The 26,660-nt window shown below is 48.0% G+C and overlaps 1 protein-coding gene across 2 annotated transcripts in view; it reads right to left on the reverse strand.

Moving 5' to 3' along the window:
- The window catches only part of LOC144155303 (carboxypeptidase B-like), a 29,949-nt gene extending 8,690 nt beyond the window's left edge, over positions 1–21,259 (reverse strand). The window contains exons 1-8 of one of the 2 annotated variants that reach the window (XM_077686648.1): positions 21,052–21,257; positions 18,771–18,846; positions 18,112–18,248; positions 17,517–17,619; positions 6,731–6,829; positions 2,394–2,492; positions 1,168–1,278; positions 60–159 (exon numbers count right to left, since the gene is read on the reverse strand). In XM_077686648.1, coding sequence (XP_077542774.1) covers positions 60–159; positions 1,168–1,278; positions 2,394–2,492; positions 6,731–6,829; positions 17,517–17,619; positions 18,112–18,248; positions 18,771–18,846; positions 21,052–21,173 — 847 coding nt within the window. In that variant the 5' untranslated portion in view covers positions 21,174–21,257. Of the gene's footprint in view, positions 1–59; positions 160–1,167; positions 1,279–2,393; positions 2,493–6,730; positions 6,830–17,516; positions 17,620–18,111; positions 18,249–18,770; positions 18,847–21,051 lie in introns of both variants that reach the window. The other variant, XM_077686649.1, reaches the window with a different exon arrangement.
- Positions 21,260–26,660: the final 5,401 nt, after the last annotated feature.

Raw genomic sequence — 26,660 nt, forward strand, 5'->3', positions numbered from 1 at the left:
CCTCGCGCCAAGCATGTGGTGAACGTACTGTGTCTCAAAAAATGAGGAGGGAAACTTACTGCAGAACGATACGTCGAAGTTTCGGTTGATGTCGGTGCCGTAGCATTTGGTACCGTTACCATTGTACTGCACCGAGCGATTTTTCCGCCACATTCTGTTCTGAATAACAAAGGAGATAAAACTAGTTACTTGATACATTTTATTTTTCTTGACATTCAGTACACAAACCAATCCGTCATTAAATTTAAGAAAACATTTGCGCACACTATAAGCCTGAACGCCGCTGGCGACACGATCTGCAAGAGCTAATTGTTCCACCAACCCGGTTCCGTACCAGACAGCATAACAGATTACACTCCCATGCTCTACACCTAAGCGCAAGCACTCACTGATTTATTTGTTTAAGCCGTTAGAAGCAGAGAAAGCTGGGCGGATTCAAACGGATTCATGATTGAATTCTAACTGCGCAACGGGGCGAATACAAGAGAGGGCACAAACGAGCGCTGCGCTCGTTTGTGCCCTCTCTTGTATTCGTCCAGTTGCGCAGTTAGAATTTAATATTGAATTTGTTTAAGCAGTGTAACCAACAATGCTACCAACTATCACGCGTTTATCCGCACCGCACTGCATCATTGGCGCCACAGCACACGCTCGAATTAGAGGCCATGGAAGCGAACCACATACACGCGAAGAGGTCAACCGCTTTTTTTTTTCGTCGCTGACAAGTGCTCACTATTGCATATAGCACGCCGTTTGGGAGTGTATAGCTGCATGATACAGCATCAAAGTTCACTGCCCTAAAGTGTGAGTGTATTCATATGAATAAAAGTGCTGGAAGATGCGATTTCCGCTCTCTCCTTCGACGAGTGCTCAAGTTCGGGTCTCTAGTACACGCCGCTTAAGTTCATTCGATGTTAGCCTCAAGGTTTCCCCGGGGGTTACAAATAATGGGTTGCTACATGAACTGTGACGACCCGATCCTAGACATGGGCTCAAGAAGTTGAATGAATGAAACAAGCGAGCAAAACCCTCAGCGTTCACTGTTTTTGTTGTGTTTATCTCCTTAGCCATGGTGCATCACGTAAGAGCAATGCAACGTATACCAGGGTTATGAAACAGGAAAGTAATGCATTTTTGGCGCCCAATGCAGGCGCAACTGATACGCACCGAGTTCCTGGAGTATTCGTATCCATCAGGATTGAGGCAGGGGATTATTCGCCACTCGTAATTGAAGACCTCCGCAATGTCCGACGATTGATCTTGATGCCGAGTGACAAGCTGCAAACGAAACAATGCTGTCACCAGATATATGTACTTCTAACCGCTGCGCCTAAGTGGCCGCTTAGTCGAAGTCTCGGTTCGAAGTCTCAATCATTCCGAAACTTCGACGTATCAAAAGTCTGTGCGGTGAACAAAAATCACTGCTTAACCCGCCGAGCTGCAGTGTTGAGGCCCGCATGTTCTTCTGATATATGCATGAAGCCGCTGGTTCGAAAGCAGCTCCACTGTATAAATATGACCGCGTTTCGACGACAGCTTTCAAATCGGGAAATAAAAGCTGATGGGATTTTTATTCAGATAGCCCGCATGGCAACACATATGTGAGCAGCGGGGTCGCATTGCAACCTTTTGGAGTAGCTGCATAATTCTTCTGGCACCCGCTGTCGGCGCGAGCAAACAAACTGGCCGCCCAAACCATGCGCCACAAAATACTCGAGCTCAATGGCTGCATTACACGAACAGTATGGTCGATATCACGCATGCAGACACGAGGCTTGGCGGGGCAGACAGCTGTCTCTGTCCGTGAAACAGCGCGAAAAGTTCGCGTTATTTTGAGCATTTCTTTTCCTGATGGAGGTGAAAAAAAGAAGAGTTCGTGTACACGACGTTAGATGCCGCTTTAGAACCAAGGGTGGTTTAAATTAGCGCGGGCAGCGACATCACGCATTTCGCAGCCAAAATGTCGCGTTGCACCTCCAAATTTTAATGTTTTTTGTGATATGATGGAAGCAAGTTGATTACCATTACCATTATGGCCATAGTTGGCGAAGCACAGCTTCGATGCTTCTCAGGTATTCTTTAGATTTCGTAATAAACACGAAAAACGAAAAATAAAATTCAAAAAACAACAGTGTACTCGTTCTAAGTCGATACCCGGATTGATGCCCATATTCAAAGCAGATATTTCCGCCATTCACTGCGTCGTATACGCTGTCTTGTGTTTGCAGTAAGGCTTGGACATCGGTACATTAGAGCGTGTGGAGTTCAGCGAGTGTCACATCGAAATCGCGTAGCGGCATTAGTCACGGGAACCTTCAGTGCAGCGGGAGGGTGCCAGCTAGTGCAGGCGGTGTCCTCGCTTAAACGGCTGCTCATTGCAGCGGCAGACTTGCCTCGTTGACGATATACATGCAGGCGGATACGGTAATCCACTCCCTGGCATGAACACCGCAGTCGATCACAATAATAGGAAGGTTGCTCTCGCCGGCTATCTGTGAGAACACAAAACAGAAAATGATTGCCCTTGGTGTGGGTATACATAGAGGTTAATTAGTTTTATAAACGTCCGACTGTATGCGTTTGGCATCGCTCCCGGGGGCAACACTTTGTTTAGATTATCAAAGAAACTGAAAATGAAAAATTAAAGGCGTTCCACTCAACGTGAAAGCTGACGGAAGTGCAGAGAAAATGATTAATGGGCTGTACCACCGTTATCCGCTCACTGCTACCACCCAAAGCAATTCAAATTTACCGCTTCCGTAGTGCTCGCGCGCCTCCTGCCTGAAACAGCGCCAACTGGAGTTCTGTTCTTTTTGTGCTTGCTTTTCCTCCCGCACGTGCCGGCGTTGCACTGCCACTTTTTTTCGCTTACTATCGCAACAACCAACCCAACGAGCGTTCCGAACTAAATGAACGCGGGTGCTGCCGGTTAATTACATATATTTTGCGTCAAATAAACCTGCAGTTTTTTTTTTTTTTTTTTTTGCGCTAAACAACGGGGAGATGTATGACAAGCGCCAGCGTTTCACGAGTTTCGAACCGTTATGACTATTTAAACCGCTTGGTTTTCGGAACCTCTGCGGAACGCCCTACGACGGAACGCCGGGCTCTACTTGGGTCCGTTATCTCACGGCACCGCCTGATTCCGGCAGTCGTTTGACACAGACCGTTACAGCGAGCTACGACGACAAGGCGAGCCCCCAAAGTTCTCTGCACTTAAAACAATAGAAGTGTTCTACAACCCGGCTATAAGGACTAGGTTAACGACATCACGGTAAAATAATTACCAGTCATTCTCGAAGGCAATTATTCCGTAAAGCAAGCCCATTTCAAGAAAATGGGCTTCATTTGGTTCGCTATGTGATCAGAACACTGGCCATAATACGCACGCCACTCACTACTTCTACAGTGATGAATGAATCATCTCAAAGTGCCAGTTGCGGCAATGATTAATACTAGAGGAAAGTTCTTTTTCAAAAGCAAAAATCGTTTCATAATTGTTGAAAATAACAGCCGTTAAGTAAAATATTGCGAGCTAAAATCTTTGACAAAAAATTCATCAAACAAATTTAAACTTCATTCGTCGTTTTAATGTCCCGTTGTTTCTATAATATATTCTAAGCACGAACGCGTAGCATAGTTGAAATGAGAGCGTTTAATTTGCTTCTTATAACAAGATCTTGTTGCATCAAAAAATAACACAAGAAATATTTTATGTGAAATATGGGAAGGGAAAAAGCGATTCCGAAGATAAATCTTAATAAAAAAATTTTGGTATTGGCATTCATTGCTTTCTATAAGATTTACTTTGTATGTATGTTTTCTGTGGATTACAAAACAATGTCTGTATCGCTGGACCGGCTGGCGGAATAAACATACTCTGCGACTCCAAGTTTGGTGAAAACGTTTTTTGAAGTTCTCTTGAAAAAATTTGGCTGATTGGCGCTAGATGGATTTAAAACTCAGCATGTTCTGCGTTTTACAGTGCACCTGTTGTGGCTATTAGGTGAGAACGCGTCGGCCAACCACTCCATCTCATCACGCATCACGGCAGCACGCCGGGGGACTTCATTAACTTCATTACGCGCCGACTGACAATCAGAAGTTGCAGAAAAAATCAGCAGTGGCTTAGCTCGGCTATGACAGGAAAGACGTTGCGTGAGCTAAGATTCAGCTGGTTATTCTTAGCTTTCTTGGTTGTCTAGGAAACGCCCCGCTATATGTACACCCCCACTGATACTTCTGCGCATGCGCACAAAATGAGAGGCGCTGTAACGCGGCTCCGGCGTAGCGTCAGACTTGGCTACTGCGCAGCGGAGGCGCACAGCTGGGCACGCGCCGGCGCCAGTGCGTGCGTCTGCCGCGCGCGGCCATGACGTCACTCCTCTGGAATGCGCAGACCGGCGAGGCGCACGCGGCGGCGGCTTCGGTGCGCCAGCTGTGCGCCGTGCGACGTCACTGCTCCTCGCGCATGCGCAGCACGGCTCTGCAGGAGCCACGCGAAACTGCTCAACCTCGGCTAGTGTAGCTCACGCTACAAAAATCATAAAAGACAGCGCTGCTGGTGATCGCGGTGCGTTGACAGATGCCTGTGCACTTATGTGAGATAGAGCGTTTTCAGATTTGCGTGTGTGGTACGTGTTTACATTCATTTCGAAACCGCAAGGCGTCATTCCACTTTTCGCCGAGTGAATACACGCATCGCTCGAGATTCGAAACCACCGAAATTACCACCGTTGAACCTGCGAGTTAACGCCTGGCATCACCATGCGCTGGGCTAATGCGGACACGTCGCCGCGCACACGTATACACACCAGCGACAGTAAGGGGTAAAGGGTCAGGCAGAGAACGCTACAGTGAATACCAATGCCACGGTAACGTCCCTTCTTCGCAACATTGACCATGATTCTAATGTTTATTTGAAGTTCGGGGGGCATAGGCCGAAAGACGATAAATACAAGCCTCGCTACGTAGCGGGTGCTGTGATGACCTGAAGATCGCTGCGAGAGCGCAATCCATGTGGTTAGTGCATAGGCGGGAGACAGTCCGTTGCCAATGTGTGACGGTTTGTTGAACTGAGTGCATATAATCGATGCTTTGAGTGTGGATCGATCAGAACAGTGCGATTTGGGATGAATGTCAATATATGGCAATAGTACATTGTGAAAATGGAATGAAGGTGAACATCATTACTGTAATGTTGTTGCACCATCATATAGCAACGTCTCAGCATCGCAGTGCCGTCGCAGCATCAACACAACCTTGCGTTCTATTATCGCATTATAGGTTTGAATAATCGTGTGCCAATGTTTATACATCTTAAAATACCGCATTTTTGCGATTCTAAGCACCCCCTATTCCAAGCACACTCCCCTACTGTCGGGAAAAAAAAAATTGGGAAAAAAGTTTGCATGCGAATCTAAGCACCCCGTTTTTTAAGCAGCCATCGTAAGGTGGATTTCAGAGACGCGTGGAAGCGGGTTCAAGTTGACGCTGTGCCACGTCATTTAGGAAGTTTTCAATCATATAAACCACTTCAACGGAACAGAAGACGACCTGCTGTGGGATACTGAAAGTGGCGGCCCAAGCGCACAATAGTCTGGAATGGTAGTGAGGGCGACTGAGTACCGCACGCAAGCGGTGGGTTCACTGTCTGTACCTATTTTTCTTTTGCAGTTTGCAGTTTGAGGGTTATTTATTTAAACCAAAACAGATACACATACAATGTACACAGGGACCCAACAATATTGTCAAAGGGTCCCAACCAAATAATACTACACTTTTATAACAAGTTGGTACTGGCTGTTTTGAGTGTTTTCCAAATAAAACGCTGTTCCCTGCCCCAGCCTCGTCAAGATATACAGTCGCGGAAAAAAAGTCTCGGGGGGTAGTAGTTTAGTTTTTCGAATTTAAGCACCCAACTCACTTCGGGTATCGTGATCGTAGAAAAAAGGGGGTGTTTAGAATCGAGTAAATACGGTATATGTCTGCCAAAGCGCCTTCTTGCAGCATCTGTTTTCACGAAAGATGGGGAAAGGGGTGGACGTTCAGTTGTGGAAACGATCACGGTGAAAATGGGGAGAAAGGCGCACCCCAGGCCGTAACGAACAGAAAGCAGCGACGACCGTTGGTGCTACTGGCAAGTAACCGCTACACTTCACTGTTACTATAGCCGAACGCCCTACCACAGCAGCGCGTGCGATTCCACCTCGTATGGGCTGGTTGGATGAACACTCGAAACTCGGGCGCATTGATACAATAAAGATATCAGAAACTTTATGAGACCAACACGGGAGTTGAGTTCAGCACTCCTCACCACGAACTCACCTGCAGTCGCAGCCAAGGACGAAGCTGGCTTTGCGTTTTCAGACGTTCTCTCATTTTTACAAGACATCCGGTTAAAGTAACCATGCATTTCTAAAAATCCGAAGGTTTGGTACTCTACAGTGTGCTCCGCCGCCTCATCGCAGCGTTTGATTGCAACCTTACACTTGCACAGGTTGCAGCGACTGCATGTTGCAGCAGTGCTTGCGCGACACTCGCGAAAATCAACATTGCATGGGAGGTAATTAAAGTGCTAACAGTGCGTGAGAAATAAAATAAAGGCAACGTTCAAAACTTCCCAACGCATCACTAATGTGCATAGGCCTACATCAACGAAATGAACGCTGCACCATTTACTAATGCTATGACAATATCCACGGCTGTGGTCTTACACTGAAACGCCTACCTTGACAGCGATGATGTCGTTGTCGTCATGAGTCTGCCCAATAACGTGCGTTTCGAGAAAGCTGTGAACTCTTGCATATGACAGCAGCGCCCTTGTTACCTGTAGGCATCCAAGAGGCATAAAAGGGTTGTAAAATGAGTAAAATGAAAATTGAGCGTGTATATATATCTTCAAATCATGACGTGTAAGTTTTGCAAAGCTGCTTTATTCAGGAGTGAACGCGTCGTCGTAGAAGCTGATGTACCCTTGTGTTCTCGGGTTCCGAAGCCAAGTATTGCGTGGCATTGCAAGTTTGTGGTTACAACGTCAGTGAGTGTTGCATTTTGTAGAAAGGCGACACAGTTCACTCTTAATAAACAATGTCGTAAAAGGGTTGTAAACGCCGTATTTACTAACTCTTTACGAACTTTACTACCACACGGAACGGTACGTAGGGTCTGCCCCTAGCAACTGTATGGTTAGGAAATTAACTGGGTATACGAAGCAGCATACACTAGATTAAAGTCAGACTAGGTTATGCATGGCCAGTTAGTAAAAGCATGTAGCTCAGAAGGGTGTTGTTAACGCTAGGACTTTACTAGTGGTGCTTACTACCTGCTTCAGTTAGTAACCCTGACTAGTGCTACATTTACTACCTACACCTAGTGTGGGACAAGTAACTTGTTAGTATTAGGAATGTTGAGGGGGTAACCTTAATTTTACTACTCTTACAAATATGTCCTTAGACAGATCTAGCTTGTGCGTGCTCGCCAGAACTGCGCTTAAAGGTGAAAACAAAACAAGACGGCTACCCAAGAAAGAAACAACAAGAGACGAGGACGCGCAAGCTGTCGACTACCGTATTTGCGCGATTTTAACAGGCCACGATTGTAACGCGCAGGTTACGTTTGCTCATGAAAATAAAAAAAAATCATTTGACACCGATTCTACCGCGCAGATGAAAAAAAAAAAAACAGAAAAAAAACATGACACCATTCAGACGGGAGAACTAATTTTATTTGACGCTGCAACTGTGGCCGTGAAAATCTTTTGCACTTCAAAAACTTGCTTATCCATCTCTTCCTGGCATTAAATCTGGAGCTGGAAGCATTGAAAGCGCTTGCTATTTCAAGCTACTTGACCTTCGTAATTTCAGACGTGACGGGCCATTGGCTCATTTGCTGCTGAAAGCTTTGCATGAGAATACGGCTCGGCTTTGTTTACGCCAAATGCGCAGTCATATCCCCTGACGCCCAGTGTGTGATGCCGCCCGGTCCCCCTCGCTGTCCGCAAGTAAAATTACTTCGCGTTTGAAGGATGCTTCAAAGTGGTACCTCTCCTGAGCCATAACGAATGAAACGAGGTACTAATTGGAACAGCAACAATATGCGCAACAGCTGGCTAAGGTATCCCATCGAGGAATGAGATACCTAAAATTTACTCGCCAAAATTTACTCGCGTGGTGTTGGCGGATTTGGATTTCGGGAAGAGTTAGTGGTTTTCAGCTAGATCGTAGCGCGCACACAAATTTGAAAGCTACCTTTTGCAAAAAAAGGTTGTGGGACATGCGGAAACCCGCGATCCCGACTTGGTACGCAGTCAGTGCTCCCGAGACCCGCGAGGCTCTTCGACGACGACGCGGCTTGCGCAATAGCATGGCAACATTAGGGGAGTGCGCATGCGCCTCGTGAGGTGGCGCCACCGGCGCGCTTGGAAGCGCGGAGCTCGGAGTCGCTTCGGAGGCGAGGCTGAAGGGCTAGCCTAGCGTCACTAGCGTCACTAAATAAAGGCTTATTTAGTGACGCGGCGAGCGGGGCGATCACGGCGTGCGGCTGCGGAGTGACCCGGGACTGCCCCTCCACCCTAGACCGACCGTCGTCCACCGGTAGCGGCGGAGCCGAACGACTCCGGCCGCTCGAGCCAATCGGGACCCGTCGACGACCTAGAAGACGGGAGCGCTATGGTGGTTTTGGGAATAAATCCCCTTGGGGGCTGGCGTCGGTTGCCTTTGTCTCTTGACTGCCTCTCACGCCGGCGCCGTTTACACGGAAGGGGCGTGTTGAGGATCGTCCGAGTCAGACCCGCCCTCCCAATGTACACCACTCTTAACAAAAGGGCTAGTAAAAGTGTAGTAACGGGTTGTAGTATTTACTAACTCCTTACGAACTTTACTACCCCGCACAACGGTATGTAGGTCCTGTCACTAAGTATGGGTCCTAAACGCTAGCGTTACTAGTCTAGACCGTGCACTTAGCAACTGCAAACATTTATAGATATTAACCAAATTCTGTGACTTATTGAATACATACAGTACTTTTCCCGCTCAACTCCACGATTGAAAAGTGTTTGTAAGTTTACATGCTGACTTGTAATTCCAAGATTATCGCTAAAATATTTCATTTTTGCGACAAGCCCCCCCCCCCCCCCCCTTCGATTTTATCAGAGGACTTTCCGCTGCTGGCTATAAGCGCAAGAAGAGCAGATATATTTCTGAGGCAACTAAGTTATTCTCGCTCTCCTCGTGCATCCCGCTGGTTTTCTTGCTCAATTTATTTGTGGTCTGAGTGTGATATTAGCGGATTGAATGTGTCTCTATGTCGTGCTGCGCGCTCAGCCGATCCACGTTGTCACGGGTAGCTGCGCTGCCCACACCCTTTTTTAAAGCAAAGCTTTGCTACATTCGTCCAGCGATTTCGTGGAGGATGCGCAAGGTCACCTTTTGACGGAAGACACACCCCCGGCGACACACCCCTCGAAGCGCATCGCGTGATTCGCCGGGCCCGCTGTTGGCACCTGCGGGAGCCAACAGCGGTCGACACCGCCGCTGCGGCCGAGGCAGCCGACTACCCCCGCAGCCTCCCATGCATGCGGCGCTGGGTCGTTTCGGGCAACGTGACTCGTCTCACGCCCGGCGAAAAGGAACGGTGCGTTCGCCATGAATGGCAGCGTTCGCCCCGGCGAACGCCGGGTTCGCTCGGCTTCCTTCTGTAAGCGTTGCACGGAACCGAACGGCTTTGAGACGTGGTCGGCAATACAGCTAAATCAAAGGTTAACCAAGCGAAAGCAAGACTCAATCAGACTAAGCCAAGCTTTTGCTTTGCATATCCAAGGTTAGATGAGCTAAGCCGTAGTCATTTTTTGTTTCGGTACATTGCCTAAAGATTTCACAATGCTTCACGGACAACTAAAAGGAAACAAAGAACAAAGAAAGCGAGTGTTTGCTTGCGATTTTTCCATTCTTTTTCCAGCACATCATCCGCTGCCAAAAGCGGTCCTCCGCCTTGCGTGGCGGGGTGGTCCCCGACCACCCCATGCTGCAGCGCGAGCCCGGTGGGCGGAGCCAGCCCATGTCATCCTCGTCTTTGGGTGGTACAAAGCCGAGGATGTGCACCCCTGCGGCCACCCAGACGAGCAGCAGCCGCACACAGGGGCAACTTGAAGGGCTACTGGCGGACACGGCTTCCACGAAAAGCGGTAGCGTTCCATGTGCGCCAACGATGCGAAGTTTTGGTGCTACGCGACGTATCCAATCTGAACGCGGAACTCAATGCGAAGGAGTCCTTCAGTATTTTGGGTGGACTTGGCTGGTCTTTGTGAAACACAATGTTCATAGAGCATAAATCATCTTTCCTAGAGTGAAAAAGCAGCTTGCGTTTTTCTCTTCTGTAAACTAAGTCCAGGCACGTCAGTGTTTCCCTCTCCGCGCCCTGCGCTGGCATTAAACGCTCCATGCAGACCAACATCGCCAATACCCTGTCGCGGTGCCGACACGCAATTTCGTCGACTGCGATATGCCACATCAGGCAACTTAGCTATTTGAGTGGTTGGTGCAAATCGCCTGCTACGAGCCTTGAGAGGCATCCTTGCTGCAAAAGTTGGCTCCCACAATTCATTCCCGCTAGAAATGCCCTGAAATTTGTCGCAATGGTTGCGTATGATGACTTCATAATTCCCTACGTTTCCTGTACGTGTGCCATCATGTGCGCTGCACCGTGAGCTTGTCCAGCTAGGTTTGGTTACTTGTAATGCGAACAGCTAGGTTTTGAGGGTTAGAATTATGTCCAAATTTACCAGTAACTAAACTTCTCTGGTCAGGAAATCATAGGTAGCATAGGCATAGCTATACAACCATAGCTAGAATTATTGGGCATAGAAGCGGCTTGCATTAACAGTTAAAACAAAAAACAGGCATGCTGAAAAAAGAACAAAGTTGAATGACAGCGCGGACAGGTTTTGAGGGTTAGAATTATTACCAAATCTGTCATTCTACTTGAAGTTTTTTCATCACGGCAGCTTAGTTTTTTTTTAGTTAACACACCTTTTAATGTGTGTGCCATGGGGCAAGATTTTTACGCCCTTTTCGGCCAGAAAGTGTGTAAAAACTTTTAGTGTGCACACATTAGATTAAAGTCGCGCTTTTTACTGGGTTATGCATGACCAGTTAGTAAAAGCATGTGCCCACGAGGACATTCCTGCTGTAGGTATAGTGGTGCGCACTTACTACCTGCTTCAGTTAGTCAACTTACTAGTGCTACATTTACTACCTCTAGTTACTAAGTACCTAGTGGATGCTGTGACAAGTAACTTATTAGTGTTCTGTTAGTATATGCCACCACCTTTTTTAAAGAGCATGCGCGTTAGAATCGCGCAAATACGTAGTTTTCGTTGCACAGCGACTTCCATGCACGTGCGGTCAGCAAGAAATGAAATGCACGCAAAACGACAAAAAACGCACAATTCTTAAGGTTTCGCCGTGAACGGTGAACCACGAACGGTGCTGCTGAAGGCACGGTACGGGGGTACATGCCCTTTGTCCTCGAGTGAAACAGGACCCAATCGCCGTTAAGCGCAAACATTTTCAGACGTTTGGGACGTGACACACAAGGTCAAACGCAGTCCTTGTGCGTCCCGTCCTTTGTCTGAGAATGTTTGCGCTTATGTGTGGTTGATCATGGAACATCAACTAGCTCGAACACATACGTTGTTATGAATCAGGACGGCGAGATTTGTGCGTTCCACTTCGCACTTAGTCGTGTGCATGCCATTTCTTGTTTACGTAATATATGGTAGCAAAGAAACAAAGGAAATGAACGTAACGTTAAAACCAACTGGAAGCATTGAAAAAACACCTTGAACTTTATATGCACGCAGGTATAACGTGGGTCACTTAAACAGCACGCAATACACGAATGATGTGCTTCTGGGTGTGACATCTTGTTGCTTCAATTTTCGCTTCGCATTTTTAAACACGATAGTCTTTCTTGGGCTACTTGTACCAAAAAAATTTTGGTCTGTCTGTCTGTCTGTCTGTCTGTCTGTCTGTCTGTCTGTCTGTCTGTCTGTCTGTCTGTCTGTCTGTCCGTCCATCCGTCCGTTCGTCCCCCGATTTAGCTATCTGGCCAAAAGTAAAAATAAATCATGAACGAGAACCTTATATATAGGCAAAACCTTTCCGAACCACTAAATCTGGAAATTTACTTCATACTTTTGAACATTGCATGAGCAAAAAGAAGACTAAGCAGATTTGGGTCAAAACATCAATGCGCGCAACTGGCACTCGCAGTGGTGTTCTTTTAATTGAGAAATGTGTGCTTGGTGTTTTCGATAGCAAATAAAAAAAACGCGCTGAAAACAATAATTTGACGCAAAAGACAAAAACAAAAAGAGCTCCCATGAGCCTGGACCTCGCCGTGGTGTTCCAGGTTCAACAGTAACAAAATGTTTCAGTAGATGGCGCTAGCAGTGGAACGCGGATAAATTTAATTGACTTTAGCAAACCTTTTCCTTGTTTGTCGTCGTAGGAGCGAGATGGAGGGAAAGAGCATGATAGGTGGGCGAGAGAGAAATGATGATGATGATGGTTGGTGTTTAATGGCGCAAGGCCAACGAGGGCAAAGAGCGAGGGAGAAAAGAGGGGCATTTACGTGGCAGAGGCGGCAGGAGACTATCGTCTTTCGACGACATTTGCAGCGAACTGAGCAGATACGCGTCCTTTATTTTTGCGCTACAGTTGCTCAAAATATTACACCAACTAGCCTAAGCACTTGTTCTATTGCACGAGGAGACAGTAGCGCTACCAGAAATATTTTTCGGAGATGTTATACTCAGCCGGTATAACAACCCCCGACACAGAACAGGAACCTCGCTATAAACACAGGGACACAGGAACAGCCAAAAGAAGAGGGAGGGCGATGCAGCGCTCTGAAACTTTTTTTTTTTTTTTTTTTGGGGGGGGGGGGGGTTAGGCCTTTTCCCATCTTCCGGCTACGCCCATGTTAGGAGGTGTTGCTCCTAGAAGGTTCGGGAAAGTGGCCCCGCACTGGGTCCTCGACGGCAACTACCGGGCGTCAATTCAGAAATACTAAGCGCTCATGATTGCAGTAGTTAAACCTAAAAAATGGCCGCGTATCCGCTCCTTTCGTTGCAAATGTCGACAAAAGACGATAGTCGACTCGCACCCCTGCCTAGTAAATGCCTCCCTTCTCTTTCCCGCTCACCTTTCATGCTGTTCCTCTACCGTCTCGTTCCTTCCAAGATAACACGATAGAGGTTTGCTCGAGGCAATTTAAATTTACCGCGTTCCACTTCTCCAAGTCGGGTATCTCGATGCCAGCGCTGCCGTACGGCGGAGACGTGCGTGAATCGAGGCACCCGACTACAATGTTTATAGAACCCCGTTGCCCTACTCCACCAGCGTTCCAAACGGAACGCGGAACGTCTAGTGAAATTTTTCGTTGCTGTTGCCGTTTGATTTCTGAAAGGGGCCCTGAAAGGCGTTTTGAGCACACTAAATTGACTAGCGCAATCGTTAGATTGGGTCGTCAACATCATCTGTGCCAAGTATTACTCTTTTACGCGCAGCGGAAAGCTCACACTTTTGTTGCAAAGTTTGTCGCTTTTTTCTCACCCTTTCCTTCGTGTTTTTGGACGCCGTCATCTTCACATGTCTACATCATCGATTCCCAGATGTTCGTCATGAGCTAGACATCCTGCTATTTGGCGGCTTTTTCACGCACTTCCGGCAAAGAGATGAGTCGTCTGCTCAGCGTCGGCTCGCCGGCTGATCTGCCAGCGGAGTGCCGGAGTGCTTGGACATTTTACGACAAACGAAACAAGTGTAAACAAACGCTTAACCGTTTGTATTGAATGCAACAGGGCCATAACACGACATGAATATTCTCTTACTTGAGTACGTTCCATAAAGAAAGCGTTGAAGCCCCGTGGCACTTCTTTCTTAGCAATCGCAGAGAACGCCCTGAGCCGAATGCCCGGGTTTGACGCATACATTTTATTCAACTTCCAAACAATCCAGAGATGCGTTTCGAACGAACACAACGTCACAACATGCGTTGCAAGTCTGAACCGCGATTGACAGACGATGGGTTGCCTGCTCGTGCCCGTCGTAAATTCGGCACTCACCTCGCGCGCGGTTTGCGGGGACGAACAGCAAGTCACTTAACTCTGGCGCCCAAGCCGAGATGGCTTTTAGCCACGCACACTGCACATACGCTATGCAAGGTTGAGTTATACGCCGCTTGAGAAAGATAATCCAGACCATGGCAAGCACTATCCACCCGCAGAAGCACAACGTCGCATTTCATCGCGAAACAAAGGCGTCCACAACACACACACCATCGCCTCCTGTAATGCCAAACGCATCTCGCACTTCCAAATGGGAGTGAGTAGTATGCCTGCAGTGCCCATATGCCGCGAGGTGGGGCCCCAAGCTGAACCGGGATCACGCAACCGTAACTGACTTCTAGAGCGGTTTGTGCCTTGTTTCTAGGGCAACCGATGTTTGATATTGTCAAACAAATGATGCTCGCTCCAGCGCTAGAAAGCTCGGAGCCGCGGAGGAGCATGTTTTGCCAACGTTGCCGCTCTCCACCACGCGTCGCCCCAAGCTGAACTGGCGTTTTGTGCACGGGTTCTGTATCGGTTTAAAATGTCTTTTACACATGCCGCCGCCAGGAATTACCACCGCCACAAAATAAGACCCGGCACCAGCGGGGCCACATCTGATACGGCGCTTTTTGGATAAACAGTGCGCTGTGCATCCAAGGGAGGGAGCGCAGGATCCTACCCGTGCGGCTGCGAGTTCGCCGCCGATAAAGAGTCGCGTGCCGCCGTTAGCAAAGTTCTGCAGCAACGTACACCGCGAAAGGGCAAGGCCAGGCCGCCGCACACATGCGGCCAGATTTTTCGTTCGTTTTTCCAGCCTTGAGCGCAGAGCGGGATTCATGGTGTCAACAAAGCTTGCCCGTAGCAGACAGCTGTGTGAGCAGCGCAATAGCGGAAGTACGTCACCGCCGAGGAGCGCAGCATCATGGGAGGGAAGGCTCTCTCGCCGTCAACAGCGGAGAGTAAGTTGAAAGGAGGAGGAAACGCGGCGCGACGATAATACGCGGTTTTTGATTTACGATTTCTCAGCTAATACTCATCGCTTCAACAAAATTTTTGCGGGAGGAGATTGCTAATACATTGCTTTATTTGGTTACATGTACATCCACGCATCGGCGGAAGGTATTTCAGGACCCCTTTAAATGCCGCCAAGAGCTATAGTGGCGCGGGCAGCAGCAGGCGACGGTTTTATGCAGTTGATGTAGTATTTCCTTTGCTATCGCAAAAAACCAAGCATCCGTGAATTTTAACACGAAAGTGTTTTATTCCGAATACAAGAAGATTTCGCTGACGTCATATCCGTCACGGAAGTGACGCCTGTACAACGAAGCAAGCGGCTTGTAAAGGGTGCACGCCTGCACGCAGGGTCTTCTTGCGGAGAAGCAACCTTTAGTACTAAAGAGTACGTTATGCTTACGTTTGTTTGTTTTGGGGTTTCATATTTTAACACGAAAGTGTTTTATGCGGCGATACCCCAAGATTTCACTGACGTCATATCCGTCACGGAAATGACGCCAGTACACCTTTGCCGAAGCGACCTGCTAGCAAGACGTCGCTCGCCAAGCGCACCCACAAGACAGCAGCCGACCCGCAAATCATCCTCAGCTGCAGATTTCGCTGCACATTTCACTTTCGTGTTTGTCTGATTCCTATGACAAAGGAATCAACCACAGTTTTTAAATAAAGGAACACTGCATGCAAATATCCCTTATGTATTGATTTTCTGCCTTATCTTTTCGTAATGTCTTGTTCTTGTTCAACAATGTACAAGTATGAACATTAACACCGGACTTTGACGTTTAGATTTGGCTGTGAGTATATAAGACTACTGCGCAGTTTCTGTTTCACTTTGGCCGGGTGGCTGAATCGAGTCAAAGACAGACAGACAGACAGACAGACAGACAGACAGACAGACAGACAGACAGACAGACCAAAATTTCTACGTTTAAGTAGCCTAAGAAAGACTATCGTTATTAAAGGAGCCATGAAGAGAAAACACAAGTTTGGTTCATTCAAAAGATTGTCTCGTTAGAATCATACTGACACCACTTTTAACGTAAACTTCGCTCAAATAAGCTACATAATTAGGAAAAACGGGAATGGTCATGCGACCCACCAGCTCATTTCCCGCAACAGAACCTATGATGTCACATGGGCTAAGCTCTGCGATTGGCGGAGGCTGGCAGAAGCAGACGCAAATTAGGTAGAGCTTACAAACTAGACGAACGAGCGATTTGCGCTTAAATTTAGGGCACATTCTTTACAAAGCAATAGGAATGATGGGACAAACAGTGGAAGTTACGAAAGCACATGTAAACATAGAAGTACTGATGCGTTCTGCTGTTCGTACTGCGCACAGCATGCTTTGGTTTAGCTGCACAGCACTATGGGGCTTGGGGTTGTCTCAGACGACACTGGCCGATTGACGCAAGCAACGGTGTCTTACGTGACCCCATTTGTCGAGCGAGCACTGTTTCAGGGAACGAATATTTTCTCCCAACACAAAAACAAGCCAGGTTTAAATGCGGGCAAAAACAAACCAAACGCTTGCCACGGTATGGTGGCGCCATCTAGGTTACGGAACGTAAAGAAACGCGGGAACAAACCAACACCGCTACAGGGTGGAGACAACCTTTGAACGGTCCCGTGCCGCCGCAATTGGGCCAACGGGCTCAACGCGTTATTCTTCTCGTTTCCCACGAGACCTAGCAACGCGAAACAGACAATATGATTCAAACGTCTTCAGTAAACCGCGTTGCGGCGATAATTTTAGCGCGGTTTTGACACAATGACTTGCTTCGGCGGCGAGCGAGCAACCGAACATGGCGGCGCCAGCGTTACGTGTCTCTACCCTGTACGGCGGATGCGTGAATGAAGGTATTCTAGGCTGCAGAGCGGTCGGTTCCCGTGATGTCACTTGGGACCACGAAAACGCACGATTGAGCGGGAAAATCAAAATTTTAACCTAAATTGTTTAATTTCTCAGTGAATAAAGCACCGTTTGTATCCGGACAAGCGCTGGGGGCACTATAAAACACGAAATCTTTCGAATAAAACCAACTTGCATTTTCTCTTCATGGCTCCTTTAAAACACAATTTTGGGCGAATTAAAAATGCGTTTGAAGCTCCCCTAAAGCTTCGGCTACTTTTTTTGTCTGCCCTGATTACACAAAACGTTTTACATGGCTTCGGCTACTTTTTTTTGGCTGCTCTGATTACATGAAAAGTTTTATATGGCTACGCCTTGACTGGGGATCGAGGTCGCAAATTTGGCGATTCCTCACAGGAGTCACCCGGCAACCATGCAACTGGGCGGTGCTTGCATGCGTGCACGTATTGTGCACTGAAATATGGGGTATTCTAGCTCACTCCAAGTGCAGGGGATGAGGGTTGTTTATTTACTCACAGATTTGTAGCTGTAGTAACGCGAGTAATCGAGAAGCTGGGCCGATAGTTCCTCGGCACTGACATCATCGGGCGCGATAAGCCTCTTCTCTTCGTTGATGAGGCTGCGAACGGAAGACGAGTAAAGCTTTCAGTCTACGTGCGAGAAAAGATATAGAGTTACAATAAACGAAGAAGCAGTTTAATAAGAGGAGTCTGCTCTGTGAACGGAACATTTTCTTTTTTCTGTATACTTGATGCACTTCGCATTCGTAGCTTTAGGTCTACTGATTTATCAGTCGCATGTGTGTACAACTGAACAAGTCCGCTTTAATTAAAAACAACAACACTTAAATTAATTGAACGTTTAAAATCTATTTCAGAGACGTGTTGAGAACTTCTGAGGTAACAGGTTGGCTTTATCGCCGGTAGCATTTGCTTGCTTCCATTGTTGAGCCAACAACTTTCTTTCTCATAAAGCCCAAGAGCTGGAGCAATTATTACCTCGCACTAAATTGCAAGGCGCAATGCTACTGTATTTATCTAGGTTTTCAGCTTGTTAAAAAGCATCCAGCTGTTCATAAAAAATATGGATAATAGAAGAAAAGGACACTAACCTTTGCAAATTGTCTGAGTTGACTTGGTACTTCATGCCTGCAGACTCCATGACGTCCATGATTTGTCCCACTCTCTCTGGAGGCACACTCAGCAACCCAGTGTGGCCCTCTTTGATGGCGTGATTCCAAATGTCAAGCTTTTTTTTTTGCAAGCGACATAAACACAAAAGGAAAACAACTGCCATTAGTGATTGCTCACAAACGAGCCATGCCTGCACGTAATATGTGCCCTAACCACCACCATGGTTAACCGCTGTGAGACAGGGAAGACATTGTGGTGCAATTTGAAAATATATCATAAAGGCTTAGTGATGCCTATTTGTCCTGAGGACCAAATTTCTGGGAGACTGCAGCGTCGTCTGCTGCGAATGAAATTGGGGGTCTTTTTCTGCTTTTACTCTTGTCGGACAGCAACCGTTGCATCAATGCACAAGCAAAGCAAACGCCGGGCTGGTGTCTCGAACAGCTCGCGATCATCTCGGAGCCGATAATGAGAGGCCCAGCGTCGTTTACTTTCATTAATTGCTCCGCGCGCCAAAAATTTATTCATTCCAGCGTGTAGATTTAAGTGTCTCGTTCTCAAAAGGAACAAGCGAGAGCAAAATCAGCAGCGATGCATATGTACTTAGGCATAAAAAGTCTCATCATTCTGTGCTTACGTCAAGGGAATCTTTCACGTCGAGCAGCGTTTTTACGTGCGCCTTGTCTTCTATTTTCACCGACAAGAGGTGATGCCTGCGAATGAAATAAAACAAAATAATAATTCAGGGCATGCCGAATGGTGAAAAATCGCTGAGACGCGCCGACGGTGTGAAACCGAAACCTTTATTCAATTGAGACAATACTTTATTCCCTTTGCGCCGAGAATATTAAATTCAAGATGCGATTTCTCGTGATTTGTTTTAAAATTTTTGAAAAATGGATTGCCGAGTTCGCATCGACCCGGATAAGTACATTTCGCGAATCGCATGATATAGATTATGTAAGTCGTTCTGTTGCGAAACCGGTTGTGGCGCAAGTCACTTTCTGTCCAAAGAAAATGCGAAATCAAATAAGAACAATTTTTTATCAGGGGTTGTGCACTGCGGGAGAAATTAAAAAAAAGGAGTACCAGAAAATATTCCCACAATTTGCGGCTGTTCCGCGTCCAAGCATTTCAACACCTTGAAGTTTTAAATGCGTATTTATTCTGTTTGTGTGAGGAGAGCGCATATTCCCCTGAACTGGATTCGAAATAAGCAATAAGATTCCTGCAGAAATTCATTAAGCTGAAATTACTCTTTGGCAAGCGTGGCAGGGGGCAGCAGAAAGTTAGATGGGCCGATGAGATCAAGAAGTTTTCGGGTATAAATTGGTCACAGTTAGCACAGGACCGGGATAAATGGTGGTTGATGGGAGAGGCCTTTGCCCTGCAGTGGGCGTAGATAAGCTGATGATGATGATGATGATGATCATGATGAATCTTTGAATAGTACAGCTTGATTATGTCGACGAGTGAATGTGTTCATCGATGTTAACTAATGCGGGCAGGTGTGTTCAGGTAATGCACGGGGTGCTCCGCACCTCCGTCTATCTATCAGGCAGTGTGTTCGTGGTTCTGCAGCACGGTCAAACCCGCTTAAATTCAGTTCCGTTGCAGTGAGAGATTTATATGGGCATCTACTGATAGAGATTTAGATTTAAAGTTTCACGCACGTCAAAAAACAACCGATTGCTGGCCGACTAGAATCGCTCTAAAAATGTTTAGAGTGCCATCCTCCCTTTCCCCGCTCCTCCGCCATCACGTATAAGTTTTCACCATGGTTTTCATTACTATATATATATATATATATATATATATATATATATATATATATATATATATATATATATATATATATATATATATATATATATAGGAGCAGCACTTCTTCCTCCATGGAGCATAAACACGCGAGCACGCAGTGGCGCGAGCCTTCGGCGTTGTATTCCTGCGATAGATCGCTCTGTGCGTTTCGTTTTTGAGCCCAAAGAAACAATGCGGATGCGGGAACAATATGGCCGCATTGTTCGTACCTTTGCGGGGCTCTAAACGTTCTTTCTGCGTACGTTACGGCCAACTGGCCAACACGCTGCGTGCCCTCTGTTCTCAGGAAGAGGAGACGCCCGTTACTCCACTGCCGCCTCTCCTTGATCGCAGAGGGCGCGGCACAGAGGGCACACCCCTTCTCAAATGAGGTGTACCCGCACGCGACAAATGAGACAAGAAAATTTTTCGCCAATTGAAACAGCGTAAGAGGTAGAGAGCAGCATGACTCTTTGAAATGAATGGCGGACCGATTCACGCCGCGAGGTTAACGTGGCAACCTAGGGAAGTTAGTTCTTCGACTGAAAGATTCCAAGCAATGGGACGGAAGCGCTTTGACCGTGCGAAGTAGAATTGCACAAAACACAAAATGCAACTTAATCCAACAAAATCGCACTTCGTGAATTTTATTATTTCATGAACAAAATTAAGCTGCCTAGAAGTAGCCAATTAAGTTCTTGTGTTGTTTGATAAACCAAGCTTCAACCCATCTCTATCCTTATAGTGAACGTGCGAAAAAACGTCACTTTTCAACCGGACGCGTCAGATTGAAACTATGCACTAGGTAGCATAGCACACGGGCACTTCAGCTCAAAAGTTCTTTTTTCACATGGGTCAGTGTATGCTGAGTTACCTCCATCATTCCAAACTTCATGAACTATATCCTCGAAACGGAAGAAGTCTTCAAACGGATCCTTCAGTATCTCCTTTGGAGTTCTGTCTTCACTGCATCCTGTCCTGGCGAGTGTTAACTCTGTCATCATTTATTTACTTGAATGAAACGCTGCATTCCATAACAAAAAATGTCTAGCAACTTGTGTTCACTCAGCGGCTGTGACGCACCAATGACGTCCGAGTCGATGTCAAACGCTTACCCGATGAAGGTCTTGTCGACGAGTTCTTCAAAGCCACCATCGTCGTGGGCCCTGCCGTGTGCCTCGAGCCAGAGGAGGCAAGCGATGAGCAAGCTCGCGCTCAGAGCCCTGGCCGTGGCCATGGCATCGGGGCGAGCCGCAGGCCTGGTCCCGACGGCGCTGCTGGCGGCAGTGCTAAACCGTCGCGCCGGAAAGGCCCGGCGGCAGGCGCCTCGCTGCGCCGCTGCAAGAGGACACCGCGTGACGCAGCTACGCATCCGCGCATCAGTTTCCCAGTGGTGGGGCAGTGCGGGCGTGCCACGCCCGTGAACCAGGTAAAGGCGACAAATGGGTGAAAAGCCAGGTTATTTTTCGTAAATAGGCGAACAGTCAGGTTCAAACACTGTGTTCTTTAGAATGTTATTCTGAATAGTCCACGAACAAATTTGTGGTCACAAAGTAAGCCTTCTCGTGTAACCTGGAAGGACAAGGGAGGCACCTTGAATTCGAAGAACAGTCCCCGTTGTTCGCGACATATGACGTAAATGAACAAAGCGTTACAACTGAGGCGGCAAAACGTCTTAGCGAGTTCCTGTCATTCGCTATTCGAGGCTGAATTCCACTCATTACACCATTTTAGCAACGCGACCCCCCTCAGTACGCCTCAGTAACATGGTCAGGGCTGAACCACTCCACCTCTCCCCTTCCCATCTCACATCGTCTGTTTATTGTAACGCTGGCTTAAATACTGGTTTCACGGGAGGGCGAAACCTGGGGCATGCCTGAATCTTGCATCGATGGCTGTATATGCATTGTTGAACATGCGAGCCGCGAATACCTTACTGGGATCGCAGAATCTTTCAACGAATCGAGAGAGGCCGCACTTACATGTCGGCCGCTGTCACACAGGAATGTGCTTCATGACGGTGATAGTAACCCCTAACAAAAACTGTCGCTTACCCGCTCTGGGGATTGGCCGAGATAGTTTGAATTGGGAGATCCATAAGTAGAATAAACAGGAAATGTGGGCTACTCGAGGTGGCCGTACACGAGCGTTACTAGTTTGTCTTAAAATGGGAATAGCTGTAAGGATAAACTGAGGTTGAGTTTGGCAGGCGATGGCCTTGTCTTCGGAATTCATGCTACAGCTTGTAAATTTCTGTGGGCAACATCTATTTCCAGTAGCAACCATTTAAGTTTCTAAGTCAAATGAAATGCGGTTTATGTGTCTGGTTTTGTGTACTATTAGAGAGCTATGGTGTTGTTGTGACGGCGGTATAAATGGGCAGGCAGCCACTTTGGAGAAGCCCGTAGGTACGTGCGTCTACGAACATGGCCGTTTGCAGCGTCTGCCCTATAGTGTCTCAAGCCAGGAAGCAGGATTGGAACCGATGAGTGGTAGGAAAATCGGAACACTTCGCGACCTCCCGTTGGTGCACCCATGCGCTGTGACTCGAGGCCACGTGCTCGAGACACATTCCTGCTCTGTGACATAGCGGCTTCCCCATTGTTCCCAAGCGAGCCACGAGAAACGGAGGCAGGAGCAGATCTGCGAAACCGGGCTCTCTGGCCCGCTCACAGTCTTCCCTCATCGGAACGTACCAGGTCACATGGGTAAATCGTGTTCTCCGCTCGCGCGCTGATTCGGACGTCGCGCTTATCAGGGAGTGCCGATCACGTGTACCCACTCACGAGACTGATGTGCCGGCCGACTGTGTTACCACGGCTCTGCCCCGGCCTCTCTATCGGTGCGCTACTCTTCTCCGCATGATAAGCTGATCCCCGAGCCATGCAACCTCGGTCACAACAGTAAAATTGACCGTATGTGTGTGCACCATAACAAAGTCTATCGTCATCAGTAATTTCATGATCATTGCCGCCGTCATCCTTATTGCGGGAAACCGTATAAGCGCCCAGTACAGGGCGCAAGCCTCTCAAAATGACATCACCAGCTCATGTATGCATAATACCTGTATCAATTATTTTAGAATTTCTTAGTAATATCATTATTTACTAATAACCTTTCAGAAGCTAGATACACCCAGTCTCTCCACCGCACCTCTACCCCGCGTTTAATAACCAAAGCTATAAGGTGTAAAAACATAAAAATTCCGAATCTCACGTTTGGTTGGTGCGGTGTCGGTAGCCCGGAGAAGCATTGAAGGACTCGGCCCGGACGTATATACGCCAGCCTGACTATGACAAGGTATTGCTCCAAAACGACAGTGCAATATAATCACCCCCCTCCCCCTAAAAAACATTACGTTCTACAAGATGACCGGCCTTCGCATAACTGATGAACGTACTATATTACATGCGGCCGCAGTTAGCCGATGCGAGCCCTGATTCGTGCCTTCATAACTTAGGGGTTAGGTACTTCATTCTGAGACCTCTAGATAAGGCCGGACGTACGTACGTGCAAAATAATCGTCCTTTTTATTCTTCACAGCCAGCAATGCCGACACGGGGAGGAATCCACTATAAAATCACGGAAACCCTCGTGGTCCGCTAACGCTGCGCAAAACGAAGAAAATTCTCGGCACTCTTGTTGGGTATAACTTCCTTCTGGAGCTGTTGTGATGCTCACCTAGCATCGGCTGAGGTCAAAACTTCAAGACGCAGGAGCCTAACTTTTGTAAAAGCCACTGATATCACGACAGATCCAACTGCCGTACTCGAAGCCACAATGATGAGTCCACGGATTGGAGCAATTTCAAGGGGCGAAAGTGGACGTGAACCAAGCTCGCAGCTCAATGCGCAGTCGGTGTACGCATGCAAACAATTTTTGTCCGTGAAGCGTCGGTATGATCTAAAGTGAGTGAGTGAAAACTTTATTGCATAACAGCCAGTAGTCCTAGACGTCGGCCAAGAGCCCTTGGGCTCTAAAGCAAGAATTTTTTTCTCCCCCTCAATCAGGTGTGTTACGCCTCAGCTGAAGGAAACACCCGGATACCCGGGTAATGTTTGGAATCGGCCGAGGTGTTTCTGGACTCCTTGGGCGCCGACTGCATCCAATGCCACGCAGGAGGAGTTAACAGGTCTACTGGCACAGCAGACAAATAAGGCCGAGCATCTCGCTAGCTTCCCCTTTGGCTTTCATAGGACGAATTCGCGTGCCTTACTAAAAGAGGGGACTATATCATAGCATTGTGCTATTATCAATATTGTTTTGCTGCGTCCGCCTAAATTGTCGGCGAAATGCAACTCCGAAGCCCCCTCAGCAGCCGTGGCTCGACGTTGTTTGGCCGGGGCGACAAAGGATATTTCGTTTTACAACTAAGAAATGTGATTTTAAGGACATCAATATTTTCGAAAACCCACAGGTTCCCACATCCCCAGATAAGATGCCTGACCTTTACAGATAGATGGGTGTAGGTCGTGCCATAAAAAAGCGCCGGCTATTCGAGCATTTATTTCGTTTGCAGAAAAAGTGACACCGAAGAAGTACACCAATATGTGGGCGATTCAACGTTTTTGCGTGCGCCGTACGAGAAAGAAGTTGCCACCAGCGACGACGAAGAGGGGGCACATGGTCAACGTAAGATGTACCGCTGTAAGTAACGGGTCTCTTTACTGAAGCTGCTGTCAGGAGTTGAGGGAGGCATTCCGCACTGATCAAACGACCCTGTAGACTTTGAGCACGCTTAATATCTGTGTGTTGGAGAACCCAGTCAGCCGGTTATAGCGCCAGCGGCATGCGCGCCCAAGCCCCACTTGTGTCTTGCAGGCGGTGGCGGCCACGAGGGTGCTTAGATGCGTCCGGGTTGAAATAACGCACCTCTCGCATCAGGTGAGGTAACGATGCTTCCCCAGTCGCTTCGGTCGCTGCGCACATCTGCGCTACTGCGGGAAGGCTCAGGAAAGGGAGAGCAGGGCCTTCTGGGCCTATAGATGCCAGCAGTGTGTGCTCTCGACAGACCTGAGATTGCTGTCCCTGATGCGCAGCCGATTTTCAAAATTTTATTTCAACATTATTTTCCATAGATCAAGCAATCTTTTTTTCGACAGCTCGGCAGCGTCATGTCAAGTAGCAATCTTTATGCGCTCATTTTTAACCTTGTTTCAGTTTTTTTTTTTTTTGTTCGCGCGGTTTATTTGCACTTCCCGCGTACGAGCTGTGAATGAACATCATTCGGCGGTAATCGACGTTGACAAACACAAGCTAGTACGAGGGTGCCGTTGTCGCTTCTACGTGGTGTGTGGGCACTGAGCGCATGTTGGCCCGACAAGCTTGCTTGAACCCCGTCTCATGCCATACCCGCAGCCCGCCAGGCCGGGTCGTCGTTGTGAACAGCATGTTGGCTCGTGTGGCGGACGCCTCAAAAGTGCAAGGATGTCGCCGAGAGGGTTCTATGATGGGTTGGCCTTTCGTCGAAACTCTGGGCCTGCTCGATTAGCAATCTCGGATCGGCCGCGGGCTGCCCGGGACGTAATCTGGCGCTAGATTTTCCCTCGTATTCCTATGGGACCCTTGGCCCGAAGGTAGTCCGAGGACTTCCCGCGGACCGCCCAGGACTGGTATATCGAGGAAGCCATCTGCTTAAATATGAAATTTGTCGTTGTCTTTTGGTATTTAAGTTCCTTGAATGCGGTGGGTTTCACAGCGCTTGTTCGAGGATATTAGTGGTGGGGAGGGCAGTCCTCACAACCTTCTCCGTCCTTCTTTTCGTTTTTGAATATGGTCACCTGTTTAGAAAGGTTCTCGAATATTATCACCCGGTGCCGAAGGACGTCCGTGTTCGCGAATCTCGCGATGCCTCTTACGATGTGGGACTCGCACGAAGTTAAACTTTTGTTTACAACTGGCGCTATAGATCTCGGCGCTGAACAGTTTCGGCAGCGTAGATTTGGCGGCGTTGTTTTGACGCGGGGCGAATAAGGTCGCGTGCTTACTCTTTAGAAGGACGTCCCCACGGGCACCCACCGAGAGCAATGCCCAGACCGAGTCACGGCTGCACGGTGGTGTTTTTTGTATGAGTCAGGATGAGGAGGGAGTGAACGGCACTGCCCTTGTTATGATACTTTACGGCAAGAGCTACAGAAGTTGGAATCCGTGTGTTATGCTCTTTCACCCCCTCCTTTCGAGCGTTTTCGAGTAAATTCCGCGCGGATTGTGCAGTTTTGTGTCGCGCGCTCGTAATGGTCGGGCTGGCTTGTGACAGTCGGTTACGGAAGGATGCAAGGACCGACAGACCTTCAGGACGCTTAGACTGGCTGCAAAAGGAAGGGCCATATGTAATAAACCCCATGTACATTCATTGCAAACTACTATGCCTTGCGTAAGCGTGAGTGCAGTTGCACCACTTACATTTCAAATGTGCCTGCTCCCCATGCAGGTGCCAGCCATGCACAAGGGCTAAGCCTAAGATAAAAGATGCTCCTCGAATATCACTGAGCCCTGTGGTGTGGGAAAGATGACGCTGATGGTACTTCTCCCTCTCTCCCGGAGGCAGGGTCTAGCAAAGGCAAGATTGCCAATTCGCGTCCTCGTCGGCCCGGCGGCTGGCGGATGACCGAGGGCCTCGGCAACGCGGGCGAGGCGATCGCTGAGAAGCTCGTCAAGCGGCTGTCCGGCAATGCAGCGCGTGCGTTGCGCAGCGTGCGGGTGCCGTTGGTCGAGGCGTCCAATG

This window comes from Haemaphysalis longicornis, unplaced genomic scaffold (assembly GCF_048455015.1).
Source record: "Haemaphysalis longicornis isolate Haplotype H1 unplaced genomic scaffold, Haemaphysalis longicornis Haplotype H1 scaffold_1, whole genome shotgun sequence".
Taxonomy (NCBI): Eukaryota; Metazoa; Arthropoda; class Arachnida; order Ixodida; family Ixodidae; genus Haemaphysalis; species Haemaphysalis longicornis.